This window comes from Grampus griseus (assembly GCF_964374135.1).
Source record: "Grampus griseus genome assembly, chromosome: 9".
Taxonomy (NCBI): Eukaryota; Metazoa; Chordata; class Mammalia; order Artiodactyla; family Delphinidae; genus Grampus; species Grampus griseus.
This window is the reverse complement of record NC_139003.1, coordinates 71,023,087-71,046,724: the sequence shown is the minus strand read 5'-3', so window position 1 is coordinate 71,046,724 and position 23,638 is coordinate 71,023,087. Positions and strand designations below refer to the sequence as shown.

The following is a 23,638-nucleotide window of genomic DNA, read 5'->3' as shown; positions in this document are numbered from 1 at the left end:
GAAGCAATATAAAAGCAGAGTACAAGACTTAATCTAAATTCTTCTCTAGGTATTTATTGTAACTATAGAGTGTGGCCTTAACACTTTAGAAAGCCTACTTCAAAATAGTAGTAAGAACAGCAAATGGCACTGAGTTTGTGTCAGGCCCTATTCTGAGTGCCTCACTTATATAAATTCATCTATTCCACACAGAATCCTGGAAAGTATTTCTATTAATTTTTTCATTTTGCAGATGTGAAAAAGAGAGGCACAGATGGCTTAACTAACTTGCCCAAGGTCGCACAGGCAGTAAGTAGAGGAGCTGAGGTTTGAAACCAGGCGGTCTGGTTCCTAAGCTCAGGATCTCAATAATTTAGGTAATTAGGTAACCTGTTCTACAATACTGTGGCAAACTAGAAAATGGTTCCCCAAACAGAAATAGTTTGAACCCAAATTGACGTTACACTTGATTATACTGTTCACATTAACCAGAAAAATGTTAATGGAAAACAATTGATTAAATTGCTGTGGTATCTCCAAAGGAAAAGGCACATGAAATTCTTTGTTTCCTATCATTTATATTACAAACTAACAAACTGAAATTAAGGGAAGATGCTAATGCTTCGTAGAAAACAGACTTCTTACCCACTCAGAGTTCAGGAGAAAAAAGAAAAATAGAGGTTTGTATCTATATAGTTTCTAAAATCAATCACAATGACACCCTTTGGAAGCCGTTTCTATGTAGTGGCCATGAGTGGTGAGAAGACTGCCACGTGGTCAACTCTGACTGCTCATCATAATGTCCAAAATAGCAAAATGCATTCTGATTTTTAAGGTTTATTTAGGGAAAGGATTCTGATTTTTAGGGTTAGTTTATGGGTTAGATTCAAAATCTAACCAGTTACTCAGTTTCTTGGGGGCTACAAGTCTTTTGCCTGAACCTATGATGCAATAACTCTCAAGACCAAAATGTTATAAGAGCACCTTCTGTTTAAAACGTGCATTTTAAGAGAACAGCAGGATTCAGCTCCCCTAACCAACAGCCCTTACTACAAAGATACAACAGATGTTGGTCTGTGTGCAAAGCAAACATCAGCCTTGCTAATGTGGTCTGTGCTGAATTCTTGGTAATTAGACATTTATCCCAGTGCAGAGTCAAGGTCATTAGAGTGAAAGGCTGTAATGCTTACAATTATTTTGCCCCTCATGTTTCTCTGCATGAAGTCAGGGACGGCAGTGCACAAGAGTGAAAGAAGAAATGTTTCCATTACTGCAAAGGTCTCTTGGTACTATAGAGGCTGGGAAACAGAGACTGAGTCAGTAGTAGAATCAGCTACCGTTTGGTTAGACAGCTTGACCTGAATCTGGCCACCCTTTCCCCATTTTCTCCCCTCCCCCATGCCTTCTGACCTATACAAGGGAAACATTAACCGACAGAATGGCAAGCAAAAAAGCAAGGGGCTAGCAACCACAGCCTAATTAAATTTAACATATTAAGAAGTGGTGAAACCACAGGCAGCTGAAAAGGAGTGCTCAAGTTCAGCACAGCCACCATTTCTAAACACAGTGGGTGCAGTGAACTATGAACAGTATCTGCAGAGGGCAAGCAGGAAAGCAGTGCTCACGGCGAAGTCTTAAAGCACAACGGTCTCTTCAAATGATAGGAATAAGGAGACTAGGGCTACTGACAATGGCTGGATTAAAAAACATATATATTGCAACTTTTTTCTCTACATAGAGAACATGTACAATTATGTCAGATTCACAGAAGATAGCCACTAATTAATTAGTCAAGCTTTCAAACTCCCTTCTTTACAAAAACAATGCTGGGGAACGACAGATCTTTTGGGGATGCACATTTAGAAAAATGTGCTGTGTGTAATCTAGTTTAAAGAGCCCTGGGCTTGAACTCAGACAGCTGTATTTGAAACCAGGCTCTGCCATTCACTGGTTGTGTGGTGGAGGCATGTACTTTTACTTCTCTAGTTTCAGACTCTGCCTTTGGAAAGAAGATTGTAGTGGGATTAAAGGATCCCTTCTAGGTAATTCCATCCATCTCTGAAATCTGACATCAATCACTTCAGCAACCAATTGCATCTGTTTTCCCATTATGTTATAAAAGCATTATTTTAAACGTTGATGATATTCAAAATATTTAACAATCACAACATAAGATGACTAATTTGTACAGACACTGACCACATTGCCTTCTTTGGAGGATTTAGATGCACTGACAAAATATACAGACCGTAAAAGCTATGATGTCAATGACCATGATAAATGCCAATGACCAATTTTTATAAAATGTAGCAGCAGCAACTGAAAATAATGGTATTTAATATTTTTGCTTTTTCCTTGCGGTAGTGGGTCCTTACTCTCACTCATTTTTAAAAATTACCCCTGATTTGATTATTTACTCCCCTATTAGGCTTTTTACATCTTCCTCCATTAATTTGCTTTTATTTTAGCATTTCATTCTTAAGTGTTTGTACTCTGTCCTCACTTCCTTTGGTCTCTTTCCTTTTATTGGTCTTCGCTTAGCCATTTCTATCCTTTCTTTACTCACCTACTGATGTTCCTTTCTGTCTAAATGATAATGTTCTTGAAGCCTCACAGACTTATTTTCTATGCTATAAGATACAATAACAGTCTCGGGACACATTAAATGACCATCACCAACATCATTACAATCACCATCACTACCACAAGTCCCACAAGAATATCATTCTCTTAATATCTATATACATCAAAAATGAAAATATAATATTTCAGTTGCTAATGGATGGCAGTGTAATGACATATCGACCAGCAGAAAGAACTAGGCATTTCTCAGAAATGTGTTGTAAAAGTTCCTTTTCATTTTATTTTCTTGTCCTGCATATTGGTAGGTAGCGGCTACCTTACATGCTTACCAAATAGCCAGAGATAAATCACATTAGGCACATTTCTGGTACATATCTGGTGAAATGTGCCCACATCAATGGACAAAAAGATATTTAAAAATAAAAATATTATTCAGTTTTACTCCCTTAATCTTTACTTCAAAAAGTCTTCCAAAAATAGATTACTGTTTACTCATACTAGTGGATTAAAACTATGTCAATATGTTCCTAGCGAGTAAACTTTTTCCTTGGCTAATTCTGTTTTTTCTAAATGTCACAATCAGCTGGATAAATTACAATTCAATCAGCAGTTAAGATAACCAGACATGTGAATTATTCGTTAATGTTTTTTCAGTTCCATAACTTCTGAGAAAAATTCCAAACAACTGAGTTTTTAAAAAAAATCTATTCATTTGACTAATTTGATTTCCATGGAATTAATTACTTAATAGTGTTATATAGGAATAGGTAAATATACGCTATTGAAATCTAAGAGTTGAAAAGAGTCTTTCTGCTGCTTTATAAGTTCTATTAAAATGACTAGTTCTGGGCTTCCCTGCTTGCGCAGTGGTTAAGAATCCACCTGCCAATGCAGGGGACACAGGTTCGAGCCCTGGTTCCGGGAAGATCCCACATGTCCCGGAGCAACTAAGCCTGTGCACCACACTACTGAGCCTGTGCTCTAGAGGCCACGAGCCACAACTACTGAGCCCACATGCCACAATTACTGAAGCCCAAGGGCCTAGAGCCCATGCTCCACAACAAAAGAAGCCACAGCAGTGAGAACCCCACACACCCCCAACGAAGGGTGGCCCCCACTCGCCACAACTAGAGAAAGCCCGTGTGCAGCAATGAAGACCCAATGCAGCCAAAAATAAATAATAAATAAAATAAATATAAAAAAGTCTTAAAAATGACTAGTTCTATATTAGTAATAACAAACACTAGAAACTAAACTCTTAAATTGTAACATTTCCAAAGAGATCCTTTAAAGGTAAATATGGGGCTTCCCTGGTGGTGCAGTGGTTGAGAGTCCGTCTGCCTATGCAGGGGACACGGGTTCGTGCCCCGGTCCGGGAAGATCCCACATGCTGCGGAGTGGCTGGGCCCGTGAGACATGGCCACTGAGCCTGCGCGTCCGGAGCCTATGCTCTGCAATGGGAGAGGCCACAACAGTGAGAGGCCCGCGTGCCGCAAAAAAAAAAAAAAAAAAGTAAATATGACACTACTTAATTTCCAAAGAGGTAGTTAAGGAGGCTTAGTATCAGATTTATAAAGATGCTCTGAATGTATTTTGTGAATCATGATTTGGGGACTAAATTTGCAGAATCCAGACAAAAGAATATTCAAAATGACAGAATAAATTACCTTAAAACTGATGCTCATTGTCTGATCTTAATGGCTGTTTAGAATTTTCAGAATCAGTAAGGAACCCCCAAACTCATTTTTTTTCCCTAATGGATTTAACCCTACCCAGGGTCACCTACAAATTTATTCTGGAGTTTATTGAAGTCTTCCATTTGTTTTAATAAATATAATTATACAAAAGTCCTAGACATATTTATTTAATATTTTTAAAAGGAGACTAGGATGTCAAGGGTATTTTCTCTGTTTCATTTCATTAACATAAATCACTCTGGTTAAGATGAAACTCCCTACACATGAACTGCATTAAAGCAACTCTACCCCTTCGGAGGAAAGTCTGAGTCAGGCCAGCTCAGGGACTTGCCTCAGTCCTGGTTTTGAACACGTTCACAAACAGGTGCAGACCCTTCACACCAAAACCAATAGAAAAGTGTGTGTTCCCCATGCAAACACTGATTGCTCGCCCCACCCACACTTTGTTTTGTTTGAATTGACTTTATGTTCCCTTGATGAATCCTGTTTATTTAGAAAAAAAGTCTGCCTTAACATACACTGGAAAGAGAGAAAAAAATCCTTTACTTTGATCTCCTTGGCATGTGCCCTAGGATGAAAAAGGTATCCCAGTTGAATTTTTATGTCACGACCATCCTCTGTCAGCGCAGTTTCTCTAAGAAATTCTCCACCTTTGTAGAGTTTCTCTGCTTCCCATCCCTAGCTAGATTAGCCACTAAATTTATCTGAGGCTCATTACATGATATGTTGTACATTGTTTCATTCTAAATAATGGCAATACAAGGCATTAGGCTTAAATAAACCAAGGCATATTTACCATCAAACTAAGAAGATTAATTTTCAGAGTCCCTCATTCACATGAACCCTTTCCAAGGCCTTGTACCTATTTAAAATTTTTTTCCTTGGTATTCTTTCTCTGAAAGAGAGTACTCATAATCATAGAAGATTGAATGAGACCCATACACTGAGGTCTGACTCTGAGTAGAAATGATAGCATGCCTGTGTTGTGTGAAATCATCCTTCCCTGGACACCTGCAGAAGCGGGGGCTACTTATAAGGCTTGGAGTAGCATCCCTTTCCCTTATATGTGTTCTCCTACTGCATGGTCAATAGTTTATCCTTTGTTGATTCTCTGTCTCACAGTAACTTTCACTCCCAACTAGGATTGTATACTTCTCCAAGGAAAATGCTGGATACTTCTGCATTCTGCTCCAACAGCAACTAGCCCAGAGTTGAGCCCACAGTAGGTCAGTTACTTGTAAGGCAGCTTTATGCACATCCATACCTATGACAGATACCTCAAGCCCCAAAGGCTGAATTAAGAAACTGATCAGTCTGTCAGAACATAGTTGTGCCATTTTTGCACCCCTCAGCAGCCATGTCAGAAGAGTTGTATCTGGGAATAAGTTTCCAATAAACCTCAGTTTCTATGGTATTTCACCCACAGGCATATACCTGCCTGCCAGAAGGGAAGAAGGCATTGCTGAGTGGCTGGTATATTTCTAAAGATATATATATTTCTAAAATAAGTATAGGGCTCCCCTGGTGGCACAGTGGTTGAGAGTCCACCTGCCGATGCAGGGGACATGAGTTCATGTCCTGGTCCGGGAGGATCCCACATGCTGCGGAGCGGCTGGGCCCGTGAGCCATGGCCGCTGAGCCTGTGCATCCGGAGCCTGTGCTCCACAACGGGAGAGGCCACAACAGTGAGAGGCCCGCGTACCGCAAAAAAAATAAAATAAAAAAAAAATAATAATAATAAAATAAATTGAGTATATTTCTAAATCCATTCATGTTTGTCTTGGGAATACACTTAGATTCCCATTTTGAATGAATGGTGAGCAAACATCCAAGCTTTTCTTCTAGCCCTGACACTAGCTTCCTGTGTGATCTTCATAAGTACCTTGTCCAATTCATAAGGATGTCTGAGGACAAATAAAACATTACAATAGATGCAGGGCTTTTGAGCTTTGGGAAGAAAGATACTTCTTTAACATTGGGCCCAGGAAATATCTATTGACGATTCATGGAGGAAAGCATTCTGTAGGTTTATTCTAGGGAAAAATTCTTCCCTCAACTGTCATTTTGGGAAGAGAAGTGTCACACTTCTGCCTCTCCCAGAACAAGAAGTACAAGAGTCTGTATTACATGGAACACTGCACATTCCAGCCACACCACAGTTTCCCAAACACATCCCATACTTGGCATATCGGAATCAGGGTCAATTCAGCCAAGGAAAGCTGCATTCTTTTGTTATTCAAGAAAATCATTTTCTCCTTTTTTTGAATCTATTAAACATCACAAAGGTTTGTGTGTCATAATGTTATTAATGACTTCTGAATGTTTTGATATCAATAATTTTTTGGTTTATTCTTGTGTTTTTATTCAGGCGTTTTTCTTTCACTTATATAATTCAACCTACATGGATATCCTAAAGACACTGGTTGAGTACTGAAACATCCAGTAAAACAAAAGAGCATTTTAAGCAAACAGCTAAGGACTTTGCTGATTTATTGCTCTGATAGCCATAATTATCTTTTGAATAAATATGTGATAAGCATAGCTGTGGTTTGATAAAGTTCAGGACATATGTACATCTAGAAATATTATCTTTGGAAACAAAATGACATTGCCACACCATGATACCCCAGGATCCACTCCCAAAGCCACTTTCTTTTTTGACCAGGAAAAGTAATATAGTTTAACTCTTACTGTCTTATTTCAGGGTGTGCTTTCTTACCATGAAAGGTATTTACTTAATTGAAACTCTTCTCTTATTGACATAAAGGCAAACTAATATACGCTCTTCTCCCTCAGCAAAATATAGTCATGAATAACAAATGAGGCTTTAATATTTCTTAAGTCCATAAATGGATTTACCCATAAAACCAATTATATGTTCACACTGCAATTAGTTGCTAATTTTAAGAGTTAAAAAAAAACCAATCCATGTTTTTAATGTGTCATATCTGATCTAGTAAGTTTGGGAGATATGTGCACATATTTAAACTGAAACAAAATACACACAATGACTGTAAAATATCACCAATTTGCTATAATTCTGAATGGCAGTAACGTTACCCTAAGAAAATTCACTGGATGATTTAATAGTGATATCAAAGGAAACTGACCCTCTTTTCCCTTTTCCCTCTCTTGTTGCTTCTCTGTTTCTCATTCCTTCTTTCTTTGTCTTTATGACCATGTGTTATCTAAGAACCATCTAGATGCAACCAGTGAGAAATGGAGAAGACAGTCTGTAGAATATGGCTCACCCAAGTGCTCAGTTTATCTGATAATGAAATATTATATTATATATTGCACTTGTTTATATTAGATTGATTGCTGGAATCTAAAGGGTAGATATATTTTACTTACTTTTATATTATCATGTTTATTTAATTAATAATGAACTGTCTGAAGTGCCAACTAACTTTGCTCCCTGTGTATCAGGATTTCCCAAACTATGTTCTATGGAATGCTAGTTTCTGTGGTATTTGCAGTTCTTTTGGGGGAAAGAAACGGGGGAAATGGAGAGTTCCATGTTCAAGTAATTTGAGGAAATAATGTGTTAAATAATCTAAGATTTCCTTACTACTGGAATTCTAAAACTCTTTAATATGCTTTTGCAAATTATCAAGAGGAGATTTTTCACCAAAGGATACTTCTTATTGGTGAGAAATGCATATTATTATCCCCTGTATCTCATGTTTAGCAGAACATAGTGTGGAAAATACTTCTACTGGTATCTCAAATTTAGAGCTATTATTGGACTGTCTTGCTCTCCCAGATCTTTGTGTTGCCTGTCTTACTCTACTTAGGCCACCATAACAAAATACCATAGACTGAGTGGTTGAAACAACAGAAACTTATTTTCTCACAATTCTGGAACCTGAAAGTCTGAGGTGAGGGTGCCATCCTGGTTGCATCCTGTAGAGGGTTCTCCTTCCGGCTTGCAGATGGCCACCATCTCGCCATGTGCTCACAGGGCCTTTCCTTGGTACATGCATTCAGGGAGAGAGAGAGAGAAAGCTCTCTGGTGTCTCTTATAAAGACACTAATCTCGTCAGACCAGGGCCCTGCCCTCATGACCTCATTTAACCCTAATTACTTCCCAAAGGGTCAATCTCTAAATACCATCACATTGGGGGTTAGAGCATCAACATATGAATTTGGGGGGGACAAAAGCACTCAGTCAATAACCGTGCCTAATAAAAAAATATATTTTGAATTAGCTGAGTACTCTAAGACATTTTTTTCTTTTGATCTGAGCAGACATCATGTTCATCACTGACAAAAAAATCTGTCAAGGCCTCCTTAATTTCTCTTAGGAGGTTAAGAAGTGGACGCTCAGTCTTGTTTTCTCAATACTGCTTTTGGGCCTACTACTTAGGCCCAGACACATCATCCTTGTGGAGCGCTAATGCCCAGTCCAGCCTGTGCATAAGAATACTCAGATAGGAGTACTGGATGAATGGTCCCCAGGATCGTGCATGAGATCAGAACACATTAATGTCAAATTAACATAAATAAGGCAAAAATAGTTGTTTTTATTTCCAAAAGAGCTAAGTCAGATGGTATCACTCATGACTTTCCTACCCAAGACGTGATAAGTAGGGCAGGAAATAGGCCTGAACTCCACGTCCCTTGGCTTTCATAGCATGACCAGATCTCCTTGTCGGAGAGGGCTAAGGCTTGAATAATTATTAATTCGCTAAGATGCATAATCTATCTTTACCAAATGGACCAAAAGCAACAGAGCAGCAGCAAGCTTGCAGAGGACAGAATGCTTGGTGACACTGCAGCCAACCCCTAAGGGGGAGACTTCCTCATTTCTGCTTCTTGGCTTTGAACTGGATTGAGAGCACTTTTGTATAACCCCTTTGTGAGAGATTCTAGAAGCTGGGATTTAATTTTGTAGAGTCTCCTGAGGGGTCTTTATTCCTCAGGGTGTCAGGACAACTCTCACACCACAGGAGGGTTTCTCACTTATTTCCACTTCAAAGGAGCATTAATAATAATCCTCCTTATTACAGAATCCAACCAGACCTTTCTGGTGTGATGATTAATTGGGAGGTGTTACTTTTTTTTTTTTCTCCAATATATCAGGTGCAATCATTTCAGCCCCTAAAAATAAATGTTCTCTCTGCAAAAAAACAGCAACAAACAAAAATGTTTTGAAAAGTAATCACTTGTTTAAAAAATGGAAATTGGGCTTCTGTGTTGTAAGGAATGTATGGGCATAACGGTGAAATCCAACACTGGTAAATGATCTGACTACCTCAAAGTGAAGTTTTTGCCTTCCTACAGTGGCCTTTAACCCTGCCCTTTCCTCCAATCTGAGAAGAGCTGATGTTGATGGAACATATAATGGCCCCTTTCCTGTGTAGTAAAGTCAGCAATAAAGCTTAGTAATTAAGGGTACCAGGGAGGCCCAGCCCAGCAGGCTAGTGGTGTGGCGAACACTTTTAGAACTTCAAACAATATCAAAGTCACTAAGAAGCGGGCCTAGCTCCGTTCTGGTTTGAATTAAGCCTCACTTCCACACGCACTTTTCAAATCCAAGCTCAAACAAGAAAGTCAAGGCCTTCTGGATTTCATTAGAGCCAATTATCTTATCTGTTTCATCTCAGACCTGACCCTAAGGCTGGCAAACAGCTATTCAGTGCATTTGTGTGGTTGTTTGAGAAAGCCTCCAGTCAGCCAATGGCCCGAGGACCTGCTAATTAAAACACCGTTGCCCCCTGCCTCTAGTGATTAAATATTTTCAAGCTTTTGTAAATAATTTTTCCATTCTTTGCCCCAAGCCTCAAAGGTCCAATACATGCAGTAATTTATTTAGTTTGTCAGAGAAGACTGTTGGAAATAGGGTCATAATGGAACCTTTGGAGACTTTTATATGTCTTGGTACTTCTGAAAGTGACAGTTTATAAACCAGCCAAATGTGTACACTGTTCTGATGTAATTATGGCCTAATGGCCTTTCTCCTTTTGAAGTGATATAGTGTATAACAGGCTTACATTTTGTCAATAATCATATTTCCTCAAATGTCAACATGATATCTAGCATTGGAATTTAATGAGATCATTTAAGTCCTAGAAATTGTATCAAGGTACACTGCCTTCAAGCTTCTTGCCTGAGGGTGGGTCACAGTCAGGAAGACTAGCTTGGGAAGACTAATCGAATTCTTGCTTGCTCTTTGTGGCAAGGACCTGCTAGAGAACACTGAATTCTTTCCAGAGCCAACTTCTGAGAAATCAGTGAGTGATACGATGATGCCACTTCAGAGAAGAAAACATTCAGGGAGAACATTTAGAATTAAAATCATTAGATTAATAACTTTTTCCAGACCTAATTTATATTCAGAGTGATCTGAGAACTTCAGAATGATACTTATCTTACAACTGGATCGTGGGGAGGGAGAGGACATTAAGAACTTGCTTTGTAGCTGCGACGTACACTACAGCATACATGGGTTTGCTAAACACCCCAGGAAGCCCACCACGGCCCTCCTAACACATGGACTTCCCTGCCCCCCAAGCTCCTCGGGCATGACCTGGCCATGCGTGCCAAGGTGCATGTAACGCCAGACTAGCTCCTCCTGGACCAAGACACAGACAGAGCAGTGGGTGAGCATACACAGCAAACACCTCTCTTCCCTACTGCCCTGGGTACAGCCATTCAAACTCACAGCTCTTCTGGCCAGCGCAGTCATGTTTTATGGGAGGAAAATAAAAATCCGGGGTTTTGTTTGTTGTTCTTGTTGCTCTTTTTGAAGTATTACAAGAAAAAATGTTGGCAGGCTCATTAGCTGCATCCAGTGTTCACTAACGCACCTATGAAAAAGAGCTATGGGCCGGAGCAGCTCTGCTTCTGCTCTTCTTAAAATGACACTTTGGTCTTATCCTAAAGAATAGGCTTTTAATAAAAACATCCACCAAAGGCAAACAATTAAACAATATATAAAGCACCAGGGGGCAACCTCGTGGTTCAGTAACAGTCTGGAGCCATTCCAAAGCAGAATATGTGGGTATTTTACAAGGAACAATACACTTTTCCAAAGGTATTATAAAACAACAAAATTTTAAAGTGGGCCTTCAAACTTGGTACAGGATTTCATGCTCAGCTCGGACAATGGGATGATCTTTTTACATTCTAATTTCTTCAAAAGCATGTTTAGAGAACTGTGTCAAACGTTATGTCTATATATCTATATAGAGATATCACTGCTTTTTTAGAAGACACAAAATAGTAATTTGTTTACTTTCAAAAAACTGACACTAGTAAACTAACGAGTGAGTGATCCTTCTTTCATAATTATTATTTTTCATTTGGATCCTGTATTTGATTTATATCAATTGTCATACCCTCAAATAACTAAACTAAGGGCAATATATTTAGCTTCTGGCAGACTTCAGTCTTCTAATTTAGAATTTAATCAGATAACTAAACTGAATCAATAAAATAAGACACACCCCAGATTTTATTATTTCTGTCCCTGCCTTTTTCACCTGCCGAGTCACTTGGAAAAATTATGTTTATTGCAGAAAAAGGCATCACTGAATAATTTCTGCAAATGTATTTTCAATTTAGAAGTCCTGGAATATGAAAGGGAAGTGATAGTATCAGAAACTTATACAAGGGAGAGGACTTGGGTACACAAAGCAAAGTCAGAGGCCCAATGCGGCAACTTTAACATTTAAGAGACTTCTGAAACTGAAAGCACAGAAGATCAAGCTTTCTTTGGGCTACAAAACTTTTAAATTATAAATCTGTGCCAGCTCCATTCTTAATCTGGATTGTAAATAAACTCCCCTTCACATCTTAGCTTTCACTATTATTCAGTCCATTTCAGTAATTCCAATATTGCTTTAATTTCAAGAAGTTATGAAACAACAAAAAATATACATCCTAGGTGAACCAATATTTTGTTTTCAACTACAACAATATACATCTTTAATACATAAGATAATATGTAGAGGCTATTTTTTGACGGCCATTTCTGCAATTATTTTCGGATGCAAAATATGCCCAAGTTGAGATGCAGATGGATTTAAAATTCTGCTGAGATTGAAAGGTGACTCACTCATCCATCTCCCCCTTCTCCAGCCCACTTTTTTTTACTTTTGGATAAAATGCCTAATTTTTTCTCCAGAGCCTCAGACTGTGTATTCTCAAAACTTTTTTTTTTGGCTGCTCTGCATGGCTTGTGGGATCTTAGTTCCCCAACCAGGAATCAAACCCAAGCCCCCTGCAGTGGAAGCGTGGAGTCCTAACCACTGGACTGCCAGGGAATTCCCCTCCCACCCACTTTTTAAATTGCAAAATATGAATTATAATGGCAAGAATGTTACTTTGCTGAGCCTTTCCCATTAGGAGTTACGCAGTCTATAAGCCTGCTGACCTCTGTATGGCTTCACAACAGGGCTGATCTTTGGAGTAGAAGATGTTTAGACAACAAATACCCAGAACTGGGGCGCCCATAAGAAAGATGGACAGATTTATAAGAGTTACAAGGACAAGTCCTCACCCTTCTATAAAAGTGCCAGAGGAGTTTAAATGTCTATATAAATGGGAACAAATGTTGATAAGTTTCATCTACATGACATCAAATCATTGGGATGAAATATGGAAAACTGAATCTATCATTCAGATATCTGATGTCATGCAAAGACCTGGACTACTATCTGAAAGTCCTGCCTGCCAGAAAATGGTGTAAGTTTCGGCCCTGAACCTCAGAAGTAATATCTGAACAGACTTCCTATTGAACACAAGTTTCCCAAAGTGGACCCTTTTACTTGGAAAAGTTAATAAGTAAATTTCTATTAGTAAACATTATATTTATCTAGTTCAGAAAAAAGATTACAAATTTACATTTATGGTATATTAAAACAAAGTTCTATCTCTTTTTTCACATTATTTGTCATCTCAAACTTAGTTACAGTAAACTTTAGGTGTGAAATCATGGAAATGGAGGGGAATTATTCAGTTTCAAGATAACACATGAAGAACAAAAGGCATTGAAATTTGGTTAATAAATAGTTGTTTAATGAAATACAGGATAAGTGACTTTTATTTGGCTTTATCTTACCAGTAAATGAAGCATAATCTTAAAATATTCACTAAAACTGTGAAAAAAGTGTGACTCCATAGTTTATTAATTATATTTATCTTCCATTCTGGCTATGTCATAATTAACGGCACACCAATTCCATTATTACTAGATGAGATGATTTAAGTTTATGAATTGATCTGAGCTGCTTGACAGTCCAAAAGATCTGCTATTTCTGGCCTAAAATGCTTCACAATAATATTTCGTAGAAAGCTTTCATTTCCTGATATCTCTGAGTATTACACATATGTTGGGAGGATTTTGTGCAAGGCAAGGGTTTTGTAATCCACTGTTCCATCTTGAAAATAAAAACAAATCGTTTCTAGTCACGCAAACTGCTTTCTTCCTTAGAGAGAAGTGCTAAGGAAAAGTTAATAGAACATAGCTACTCTTTTAATTAGTCCTTATTATTTGGAAAACTGTATAATTGCTACACGAATTCCTGGAAATTTCTGGCTTTAAAACTGTTCTAAGTCAGAAGGGAAAAATGTCTTAAAATTTTTACAGTTGATCTGACCTTTTAAAATAATAATAAAAACTATGCCTTGCATTTGAACTATTTTAAATAGTTCTTCACAGAAGATAATATAATTCACATTTCAAAACTTCAAGCACTTCAAGATACTTCCTGGACTTTTTACCTGAGTTCTATACTGTCTAATAATATCATATCTCTTTGATGCTCAGCTCGAAAATGAAGTTTCCAAGTGTCCCAAGGAAGACAGGTGTGCATAAGATCAATTTACTCCCAGGGTCAAAGAGCAAAATTCTAAGGGTATCTAGAGACACACACCTATAGAAATTGTAATTTTTTGATGAAAATTGGTACAATATGTTGCACAGATGAAAGAGAAAAAATTATTCTTAAACTATACTTATTGCTGAGACTAAAGAGCAGATAGAGCTGACAGCTTTCTAAAAGTTATTCCTACGGATCTTTTTCTTCTGACCTATTCTGATAAAACTTCTTGAAACATCTCTACATGCTGAATATAAAGAACAGAATCTGGACAATGAATTAAACTGTAGATCACTCCAGCAGTAATTTCATATGTATTGCTCTTCATTGAAATAAAATATCAATAGATGAAAATCATTACTGCTTTGTTCCCAAGATTGATTGACAAGTTTGGATTTGAAGCCCACATCTTCTTTATTAGCCAAGTCTTTCACAAAGAGAAAATGTGGGCTTGATTTGTGAGCTATGATAAATGGTCTGAGAAAGATGGTAGTAGGGCCAATTTGATATGTACAGTATTTCATATTGGCAAATTGCTTCAAGAAATTCCACCCTCTTTCCCAAAATGTCTTCAACATCCTTGGGAAAATACATACTATCATGAGCATAATATATTAGGTTGTCATTAACAATTGAAAATCCATTTCAAGACTGGGAAGCATCAACTACAGTTCTTATAGACAAAACAAGACCCCAAATCATTTTGCAGTATTGAGTATGATTTTTAGATGACAACAAATCATGCTTTATTTGAAAATTGGAGCTAAGCATTCATTTATCAGTCTATGTTCTATTAAAATTTAATTTGGGTTTTCTCAAGTTCAATCGCATACCCATTCCAAAAAAATCTAAATGTGTACATAATAAAAAAAAATTTGTTTTAACAAAAAAGGAAAAAATATATTTTCCATTGTAAACAGTCTCGTTATCAAAAGGAAGAAAAATTATAGGGGTGTTATTTGATAGGCTTAATGTGGCACATGAGGAAAGGCACAAAGAGAAGTGGCTTGGAATTATTATATGATACAAGGGTAGTGAGAATCAGGGAGTAATTTTCAATTTTAAAATAGTATTACCAATTTAGATGTCGAAGATAAATGCTGGATAGACTAAAATGCACTGGAAAAGAATTTCTCACTTTATTATTGTTTTGTTACCCCTACTCTTGACAGAGGAACTACAGTTTATAGCTCAGGGCCAAAGGAGTACTGTCTCTACACTCACACTTTTTGCCACCCAGTCCCTGATCACCGTTAACCAGCTATGTGACATCAGGTAACCAACCTACTGAACTCAAGGGAGGCTTCGTATCCTCATCTGGAAACTGGGAGCACTTAATTCAACAACTTGTAAAGATGAAAAGAAATGAGCAACTAGCAAGTCCTCAATGAATTTCTATATTACTATGATATTATTATCATTATATTATGTTATTATTTTTATAATAGTTTTACTTTACATTCTCTTACCATGAAATTTCACTAAAATATGATAAAAATAAGAATAACCATAAAAATATGTACTTAGTTGTCATTACCAACGAGAGAACATAAATATTTACTATGATCCCATCTCATTTCTCAGACAGAATTAAGCAACCTCTAAATTTCAGACTATGCATATGCCAAGACTATTTAGAAGTCAGTGCTCTAAAATTAGTTATAACAACAATGATATGTTTGATAAAAAAGAAAATAAAATATTGTACTTATTTATGTTCACTGCCCAAAATTATCTACTATCATTCCATGGTAAATTCAACCACTCTAAGAAAACTCCAAGCTAACCATTACTGACTAGTTGTCTGAGGAGTAGCTGCTCTATGAATATGACAATTAAGGGTTCTATTCTCTGCTCTCAAGTTAAATGTATATGTTTCTATTTTTGCCACAAACAGGAGAAGTCATAGGAAGCTCTATTTTAAAGATGCTGTATCTACAATAGAATTGACAGTGTGACAGATGAACTGAGAATAGATGTTATCTAGTCAAGTTTCCAGTCACAGTTTTGTATCAATGGATTTTAAATTTGCTTATATCATTAAAGCAAACAGATATAAACCAAAGACAACGGAAAGAGATATATGCTGTTTGGGCTCTTTGTATATGTCCAACTGATTCAGCTGCTTTGACTTTGTAATAAATATGCTAATTTTTAAACATTCTATTGGTTATATGGTCAAAGTATTTTAGCAAAGGTTACATTTGCAAGCACAAAAACATTTTGATTAAAGAGATACTTCATAAATCAATGAAAAGAAAAAACAACTAGTTTACAGTAGAAATAACAACACTTTTTTTTTTTTTTTTTTTTTGCGGTACGCGGGCCTCTCACTGCTGTGGCCTCTCCCGCTGTGGAGCACAGGCTCCGGACATGCAGGCCCAGTGGCCATGGATCACGGACCCAGCCGCTCCACGGCCCGTGGGATCCTCCCGGACCTGGGCATGAACCCGTGTCCCCTGCATCGGCAGGCGGACTCTCAACCACTGCGCCACCAGGGAAGCCCACAACACATATTTTGACTAGATATTTATTTTCTAGACTAGATAACTTGCTCAAATCCTCTTTTTCAGTTGGCATACTGACAACCTTGGTGAAACAGAATCATTCTGTTCAGAAGTTTTCCCCGAGAGGTGAACATGCCCAAAGACCTGATATTTACAGACCATTTGTATTTGGAAATCCTTACCATTAACAAATATTAATTATGGTAGCTACAGACTATAAGCACGTTAGCCTGGAGAGCAGTAATTTTTTAAAAATCACAACTTGTTTGCATCTAAGGAACCCAGATCAACAGCTCTAAGCCAATCTCTTAGCTTGTTTTCAGTGTGTGCCAAATGAGTCATTTATTATTTCATCAATACCTTCCAACTGTAAAGGGCTTATACCTATTTTTTGAAATTAAAAATCCAGAGATCATCATTCATTCATTTATTTATCTATCCAATAAAACATGAATAATGTGAAGAACTACTAATATTTTATTTCTACAGTGGAAATTGCTACTCTCTTTTTAAAACACGTGGAGATGTTTTCCTCATTAGATTCAATTAGAAGCATGAGATACATATTATCTTGCCCACTATGAACAGACTACTAATACTGTTAAAATTACCATACTACCCAAGGTAATCTATAGACTCAGTGCAATTCCTATCAAAATACCAATGGCATTTTTCACAGAACTAGAAAAAATAAACTCAAAATTTGTATGGAAACCCAAAGAGGCTGAACATCCTAAAAAATCTTGAGAAAGAAGAACAGAGCTTGAGGAATCACTCTCCTTGACTTCAGACTATTATAAAAGCTACAGCAATCAAAACATTATGGCACTGGCACAAAAACAGACACATAGATAAATGGAACAGAATAGAGAGCCCAGAAATAAACCCAAACATTTACGGTCAATTAACCTATGACAAAGGAAGCCAGAATATACAATGGAGAAAAGACAGTCTCTTCAATAAGTGGTGCTGGGAAAACTGGACAGCTACATGTAAAAGAACGAGATTAGAACATTCTCTAATATCATATACAAAAATAAACTCAAAATGGATTAAAGACCTAAATGTAAGACCATAAAATTCCTAGAGGAAAACATAGGCAGAATACACTTTGACAGAAATCATAGCAATATATACTTTTTGGATCTGTCTCCTAAAGCAAAGGAAATAAAAGCAAAAATAAACAAAAGGGACCTAATTAAACTTAAAAACTTTTGCAAAGCAAAGGAAACCATTGACAAAATGAAAAGACAACTAACTGAATGGGAGAAAATATTTGCAAATGATATGACCAATAAGGAGTTAATATCCAACATATATAAATAGTTCATACAACTCAACATCAGAAAACCAAATAACCTGACTAAAAAATGGACAAAAGAACTGAATAGACATTTTTCCAAAGAGGACATGCAGATGGCCAACAAACACATGCAAAGATGCTCAACATCGCTAATCATCAGAGAAATACAAATGAAAACCACAATGAGATATCAGCTCACACCGGTCAGAATGGCTATCATCAGAAAGAACACAAATAACAAATGTTGGCAAGGATGTGGAGAAAAGGGCACTCGCACACACTGTTGGTGGGAATGTAAATTAGTGCACCCAATGTGGAAAAGAGCATGAAGGTTCTCAAAAAATTAAAAATACAACTACCATATGACCCAGAAATTTCACTCTGGGGTACACATCCCAAAACAACCAAAAACACTAATTCGAAAAGATATAGGCACCCCAATGCTCACAGCAGCATTATTTACAGCTGCCAAGATACGGAAGCAACCTAAGGGTCCATCAACAGATGAATGGATAAAGAAGATGTAGGGTGTGTGTGTGTGTGTCTCTGTGTGTGTGTGTGTGTGTGTGTGTGTGTGTGTGTGTATGCACACAATGGAATACTACTGAGCCATAGAAAAGAATAAAGTTTTGTCATTTGCAGCAACATGGATGGACTTGTAGGGCATTATGCTAGGTGAAATAAGACAGACAGAGAAAGACAAATATTGTATGATATCACTTATATGAAAAAGCTAAAAAAATACAACAAACTAGTGAATATAACAAAAAAGAAGCAGACTCACAGATACAGAGAACAAACTAGTACTTACCAGTGGAGAGAGGGAAGGGGGGCAATTTAGAGGTAGGGGATTAAGAGGTACAGACTATTATGTACAAAATAAGCTACAATGATATATTGTATAACACAGGGAATATAGCCAGCATTTTATAATAACTATAAATAGAGTGTAACCTTTAAAAATTGTGAATCACTATACTGTACACCTGTAACATGTAATATTGTACAAAAAATAAATTCTCTTATATAAATAACCACTTTAACATCTACAGAACTCTTAAAGAATTAATCTTTAGAAAAAATGTGTCCAGCACTCATCTAGGGATTATGGATAAGACAGAACCATTGGAACAATATTTTGAAGTGACTGGAACAGAAGCTGCTAAGCAGGCATTTAGCAAATTTGTTGAATGAAGAGAAGACATTTGAAATTGTTATAAGCAAATGAATGGGTGTTCAGAGTTCTTTGTGAAGCATGCTCCTTGAGGGACCAAGGGATAGGATTCATGCAGGTCCCTCACGGGTTTCCAATGCTTCTACTGTAGTGTATTACTCCCCCTTTCTTCTCTGATTTATTTATTTATTAACTGTTTCATTCAGCCAGTATTACTTAATAGCTCTTCTCTGCCATGCTGTGTACTAGGCATTTGTGATTTAGGTTTGGGGTAGAAGGCCTTATGTTTCAGTATAAGTTCACTATGCTTTATCACACCTTAGTCTTTTAAGTCATGAACAGTAGAAAAGAGTAGCAGTGTGGTGGTATAGAAAGAGCATAGATTTTTTTTTGTTTTTTTGCAGTATGCGCGCCTCTCACTGTTGTGGCCTCTCCTGTTGTGGAGCACAGGCTCCGGACACACAGGCTCAGTGGCCATGGCTCACGGGCCTAGCCACTTCGCGGCACGTGGGACCTTCCCGGACCGGGGCACGAACCCGTGTCCCCTGCATCGGCAGGCGGACTCTCAACCACTGCGCCACCAGGGAAGCCCTAGAGCATAGATTTTAGAGCCACATCATGGCCCTTCCATATAGTAGTTCTGTGGCTTATACAAACCACTTAAGAAATAGCCATGATGTCTATAAAATTTATAATCTAGAACTGGCATGTAAGACCTTAATACAAATACCCATAATTATTTAATAAAATGATAACCTTAGAAATATATTTTAGGTGAACATAGAAGATATTTGAAATTATTTGAAGATTTTAAAAACTCCTGAGAAAAATCTGAATCATAACCTTCAATTATTTCAGAGATGAATGATAACTACAGGGAAGAAACAACTAATTATCTGAACTAATTTAGATATTCTCTTATATTTTTAAAACTATGTTTAAAACTTATAGCAAACATGAAAATGTTTGGTTTGCCTGCAATTTTCTTCTTGCCACATGAAAAAACACATAATAGAGACCACAAAGGCAATATATATGCAAATTTAAAATTAGCAGCCATCTTATATCCTATTATAAATGGAGTTTCAGAGAGGTTTTCCTTACAAAGATACTTATCATAGTCCAGAAACAATTAAAAATTAAGAAAAAAGAAAAGGTACCATTTACTTTTCTCCCAACCTCTGTATTCTGCACCCACACACAGATGCCAGAAAGAGCTTTAGTTTCAATACTTAGAAAAAGGATTATATTAAGAAGGATATGCTTATAAATTAATACTACATTAAAAATTATTTGGGAGTCTATCGCACTAGAGCCCCAAATTAGAAAGAAATTTATATATTTAGCTGGGCACTCTTTGCCTGCAAAAGACTTTATGAAGTATGATCTGTATACCTGCCACGCAATCCCACCCTCACTCTCTTGAGCCCACAGAGCAAGGTCATTTTATGGCTCCATGCTTTTCACACCACAGTCTATTCTCTCTGCCTAGTATGAAACCCCCTACTCCAATTCTTTTACCCCTTAAAAACTCCCACTCATCTTTGAATGCACAGGTTGAACAATACTTGATGAAGCCTTTCCCGAAACCCTTCAGGAAGAATTCATCATTTTATCCTCTCTATGTCTAAGGACATCTGTTCACTAGAACAATAAGTATCACTTCTATTATGTTCCCTGAGAGCAAACTGGCTCTAAATTCCAAGTGCTCGCCATTGTTCCTGGCACATACTGAGTGTTCAATGAGTATTTTTTGAATGAAAGACTTACTTTCTTGATTCCTCCTTAAAAAGTTTACAAGTATTTCTAGTTATACACGTTGAGCAGCAAGCAGACATGGTATAGTATAGTTAAAAACTGACAGAATTATTATAGTTTAAATCTGGTTCTTAAATAACTATGAACATTAAAAGTCACAATTTTACATTTCTGCAGCCTAGCTGAATAATGCTGCTTCTCCTCTAATTAAGCCTGGATATGGTGACCACACTGGGAAGTTTAAAAACGTTTTCTAAAATAAAGTGTCCACATTCCAGGCAAAGAGAAGGTGCCATTCTTGGGGATGTTCAAACACTCTCAGTAGCACTTGACTCACTTAACCATTTCAGTAAAAAATCAATAGTGTACACTTAATACCTGTTTTCACATTATTTAATGTAATTGTTGTGTTCAAAGGGGTTCTTTTTAAAAAATCTCATCTACCATTAACTTTGTCATGAGAGAACAAACAGATACAAAATATTAATTATCCTTCCCTGCTGTGAATGCATAATGCATTCTTATGTAAAGCAACAGTACCACAAATAGTATTGTGATAATAAAAAACTAGTAATTCTATGTTGCAGACCAATGACTATGATCATATGCTATGGTAAAGTTGAGAACTTAATGTGTGTATCATGTAAGTTACTAAGTCAACTTGGTAAACAGACAAATAAACTCATATGTGAGATAATGTAAAAATCTATTATCCCATTAGAGTTCCTTTAAAACATTAATAATGTTTTGTTAAGTTGCAAAAAGAATTCATAATATTGAAACCCCTATAGTTTCTTAATATAATTGTTTACTTTTACTGCTAATTAACGCAAGATATCTTCATAGACAACCCAAGTCAAAATAAATAAACTTATTTCACCTATTTTTCCTATAAATAGTAAAGATACATGTACTATAGAACATGTACATTTTTTTCAAAGTACAAATCTGAAATATGAGTAGAATTTTCCTCAAATATCAAGACAATATATTTATTTTAATGTATATTCTTAAAAATAGCAATTTTCTATCATTTTTCTTGGGCCTGTTTTCAAATGAGAAATGACTCTCAAAGGAGAAATTGAAGTATGAATGATACACAGGACAAGAGAAACCCATCAAAACTTTACTGATTAAAAAATTTTCTTATCTATTTCAGATGCGTTGTCAACAGGATTTTTCCCTTGGGAATTTATAATTGGTAAATTAGCCAAAGAAAAGAATGCTTCAAAAATTTCTTATCATGCAGTTGTTTGCTTTTGCTTCAAATGAACAAAACATCCAAAATTCATGCAGTACCAATAGGTTAAAATCTCCTAAAATCTTGCAAGTGAGGCACATATTGACATAATCTGCTATTTCCCTTAAAACATAGACCTTTCCAAACACTGAACAAAATTTTAATTCCAGAGAATAAATGCCTTAAAAAACTATATCCAAAACAACAACTTTTAATTTATTGTATTTCTTGTTTCAACTAATTTTTAGAGCTCTTTAGAAAAATAGTAGCAATGTGTATATATTAATATACACTTTAATTACTGCCTACATTTTCTAAAGAAACTGGCAACAACCAATTAATCAGTTGGTGTTTTAATGTGAGAGGGAAAATACACATACTATGATAGGGAAAAGCCATTTACTTAACCATGAAATGAGACTGCCTAGGCCAATGTTCCTTGGAACTAAGAATGCCAAGTGGTGCTATGTGTAAAAATATGTGCAAAAAATTCTTTAGTCCAGTGAAGTTTGCGAAACGTCTGTTCAAAAAAGTTAAATAGGTAGTGAAGGAATTCCCAGAGCGGTTAATATGCTAATGTCCATTCTAAATCACATCATATGTCATAATAGGCAGAATTTTCCAGACTACTGAATAATAAAATCTTTTTTTCCCTTTTTTTTTTGTAGAAAGAGGGGAACATTCCTGGCCATTGATTACAACTAGGTCTTGATGTACCTTTTTTTGGTACACATACTCCTTAAGTGGCTTTGTAGCAATATTCAGGTCCCTCAAACCAAACATTTTTTGGAGCTTTAATAGAATGACTCCTTTAGCTACTTTACCTTAGTTAGAAATTTACATTTCTCTTTTACATTTGGTGTTGTTTCATTTGTTTTCTAATTTTCCACTTTCAGAGAAAGAAGTACCAACCTGAACGCTTCAAGGTACTCAGTATCTCCCATGGGGGGATCAAGGCCACCTGTCCAGGCAATATTTATATTGTATCCTTCTCCAAGGCCTGTTCCAACCTAGGAAGAGAAAAACCACACCACAGTGGGTAGAGAAGAGCACAGGGAAGAAGCAAGAAGAGAGGAAAACAAACACATGTGAGCTCTTGAAATAAACATCAAACAACATGTCAAATCAGCCCAACTTTGCTTGACAACCAGTGCTCTGGGTTATGCACTTGTTCTGCACTGGTTCTTGGTCCCGTGGGACAATTCAGTAATCTCGTGTAATTTAAAACACCAGCAAAGGACAAGAAAATTAGGGGTAATCATGCAATGCAATTACCTGAAAGATACAAATAAAAGTGGGGCTCTAAAGAAATAAACCGAACCTCATTTGGGGCTCCACTGCCAGGGAAAAAGTTCCCTTCATCATAGCGATGGAGTGAAATATACAGGATGCTGGGGTCAGCATAAAAGGCCTGCTGTGTACCATTTCCATGGTGAACATCCTACAGGGGAAAAAAAAAAAACCAGATGACAAATACAGTCGTGTCTCACTCTGTGTGGAGACAACTTTTCTAATTTCTAGTTCCCTGTCTTTCTACCCCACCCTCCTTCTCATTTGCTGTCTTGTATGT

The 23,638-nt window shown here is 36.8% G+C and overlaps 1 protein-coding gene across 2 annotated transcripts in view; it reads right to left on the bottom strand.

Annotated features, from left to right (window-relative positions):
• The window catches only part of HDAC9 (histone deacetylase 9), a 577,220-nt gene that overhangs the window by 174,375 nt on the left and 379,207 nt on the right, over positions 1–23,638 (bottom strand). For both annotated transcript variants that reach the window (XM_082662560.1, XM_082662561.1), the window contains 2 exons: positions 23,390–23,509; positions 22,981–23,078 (listed from right to left, as the gene is read on the bottom strand). In XM_082662560.1, the coding sequence (XP_082518686.1) occupies positions 22,981–23,078; positions 23,390–23,509 (218 nt within the window). The remainder of the gene's footprint in view (positions 1–22,980; positions 23,079–23,389; positions 23,510–23,638) is intronic.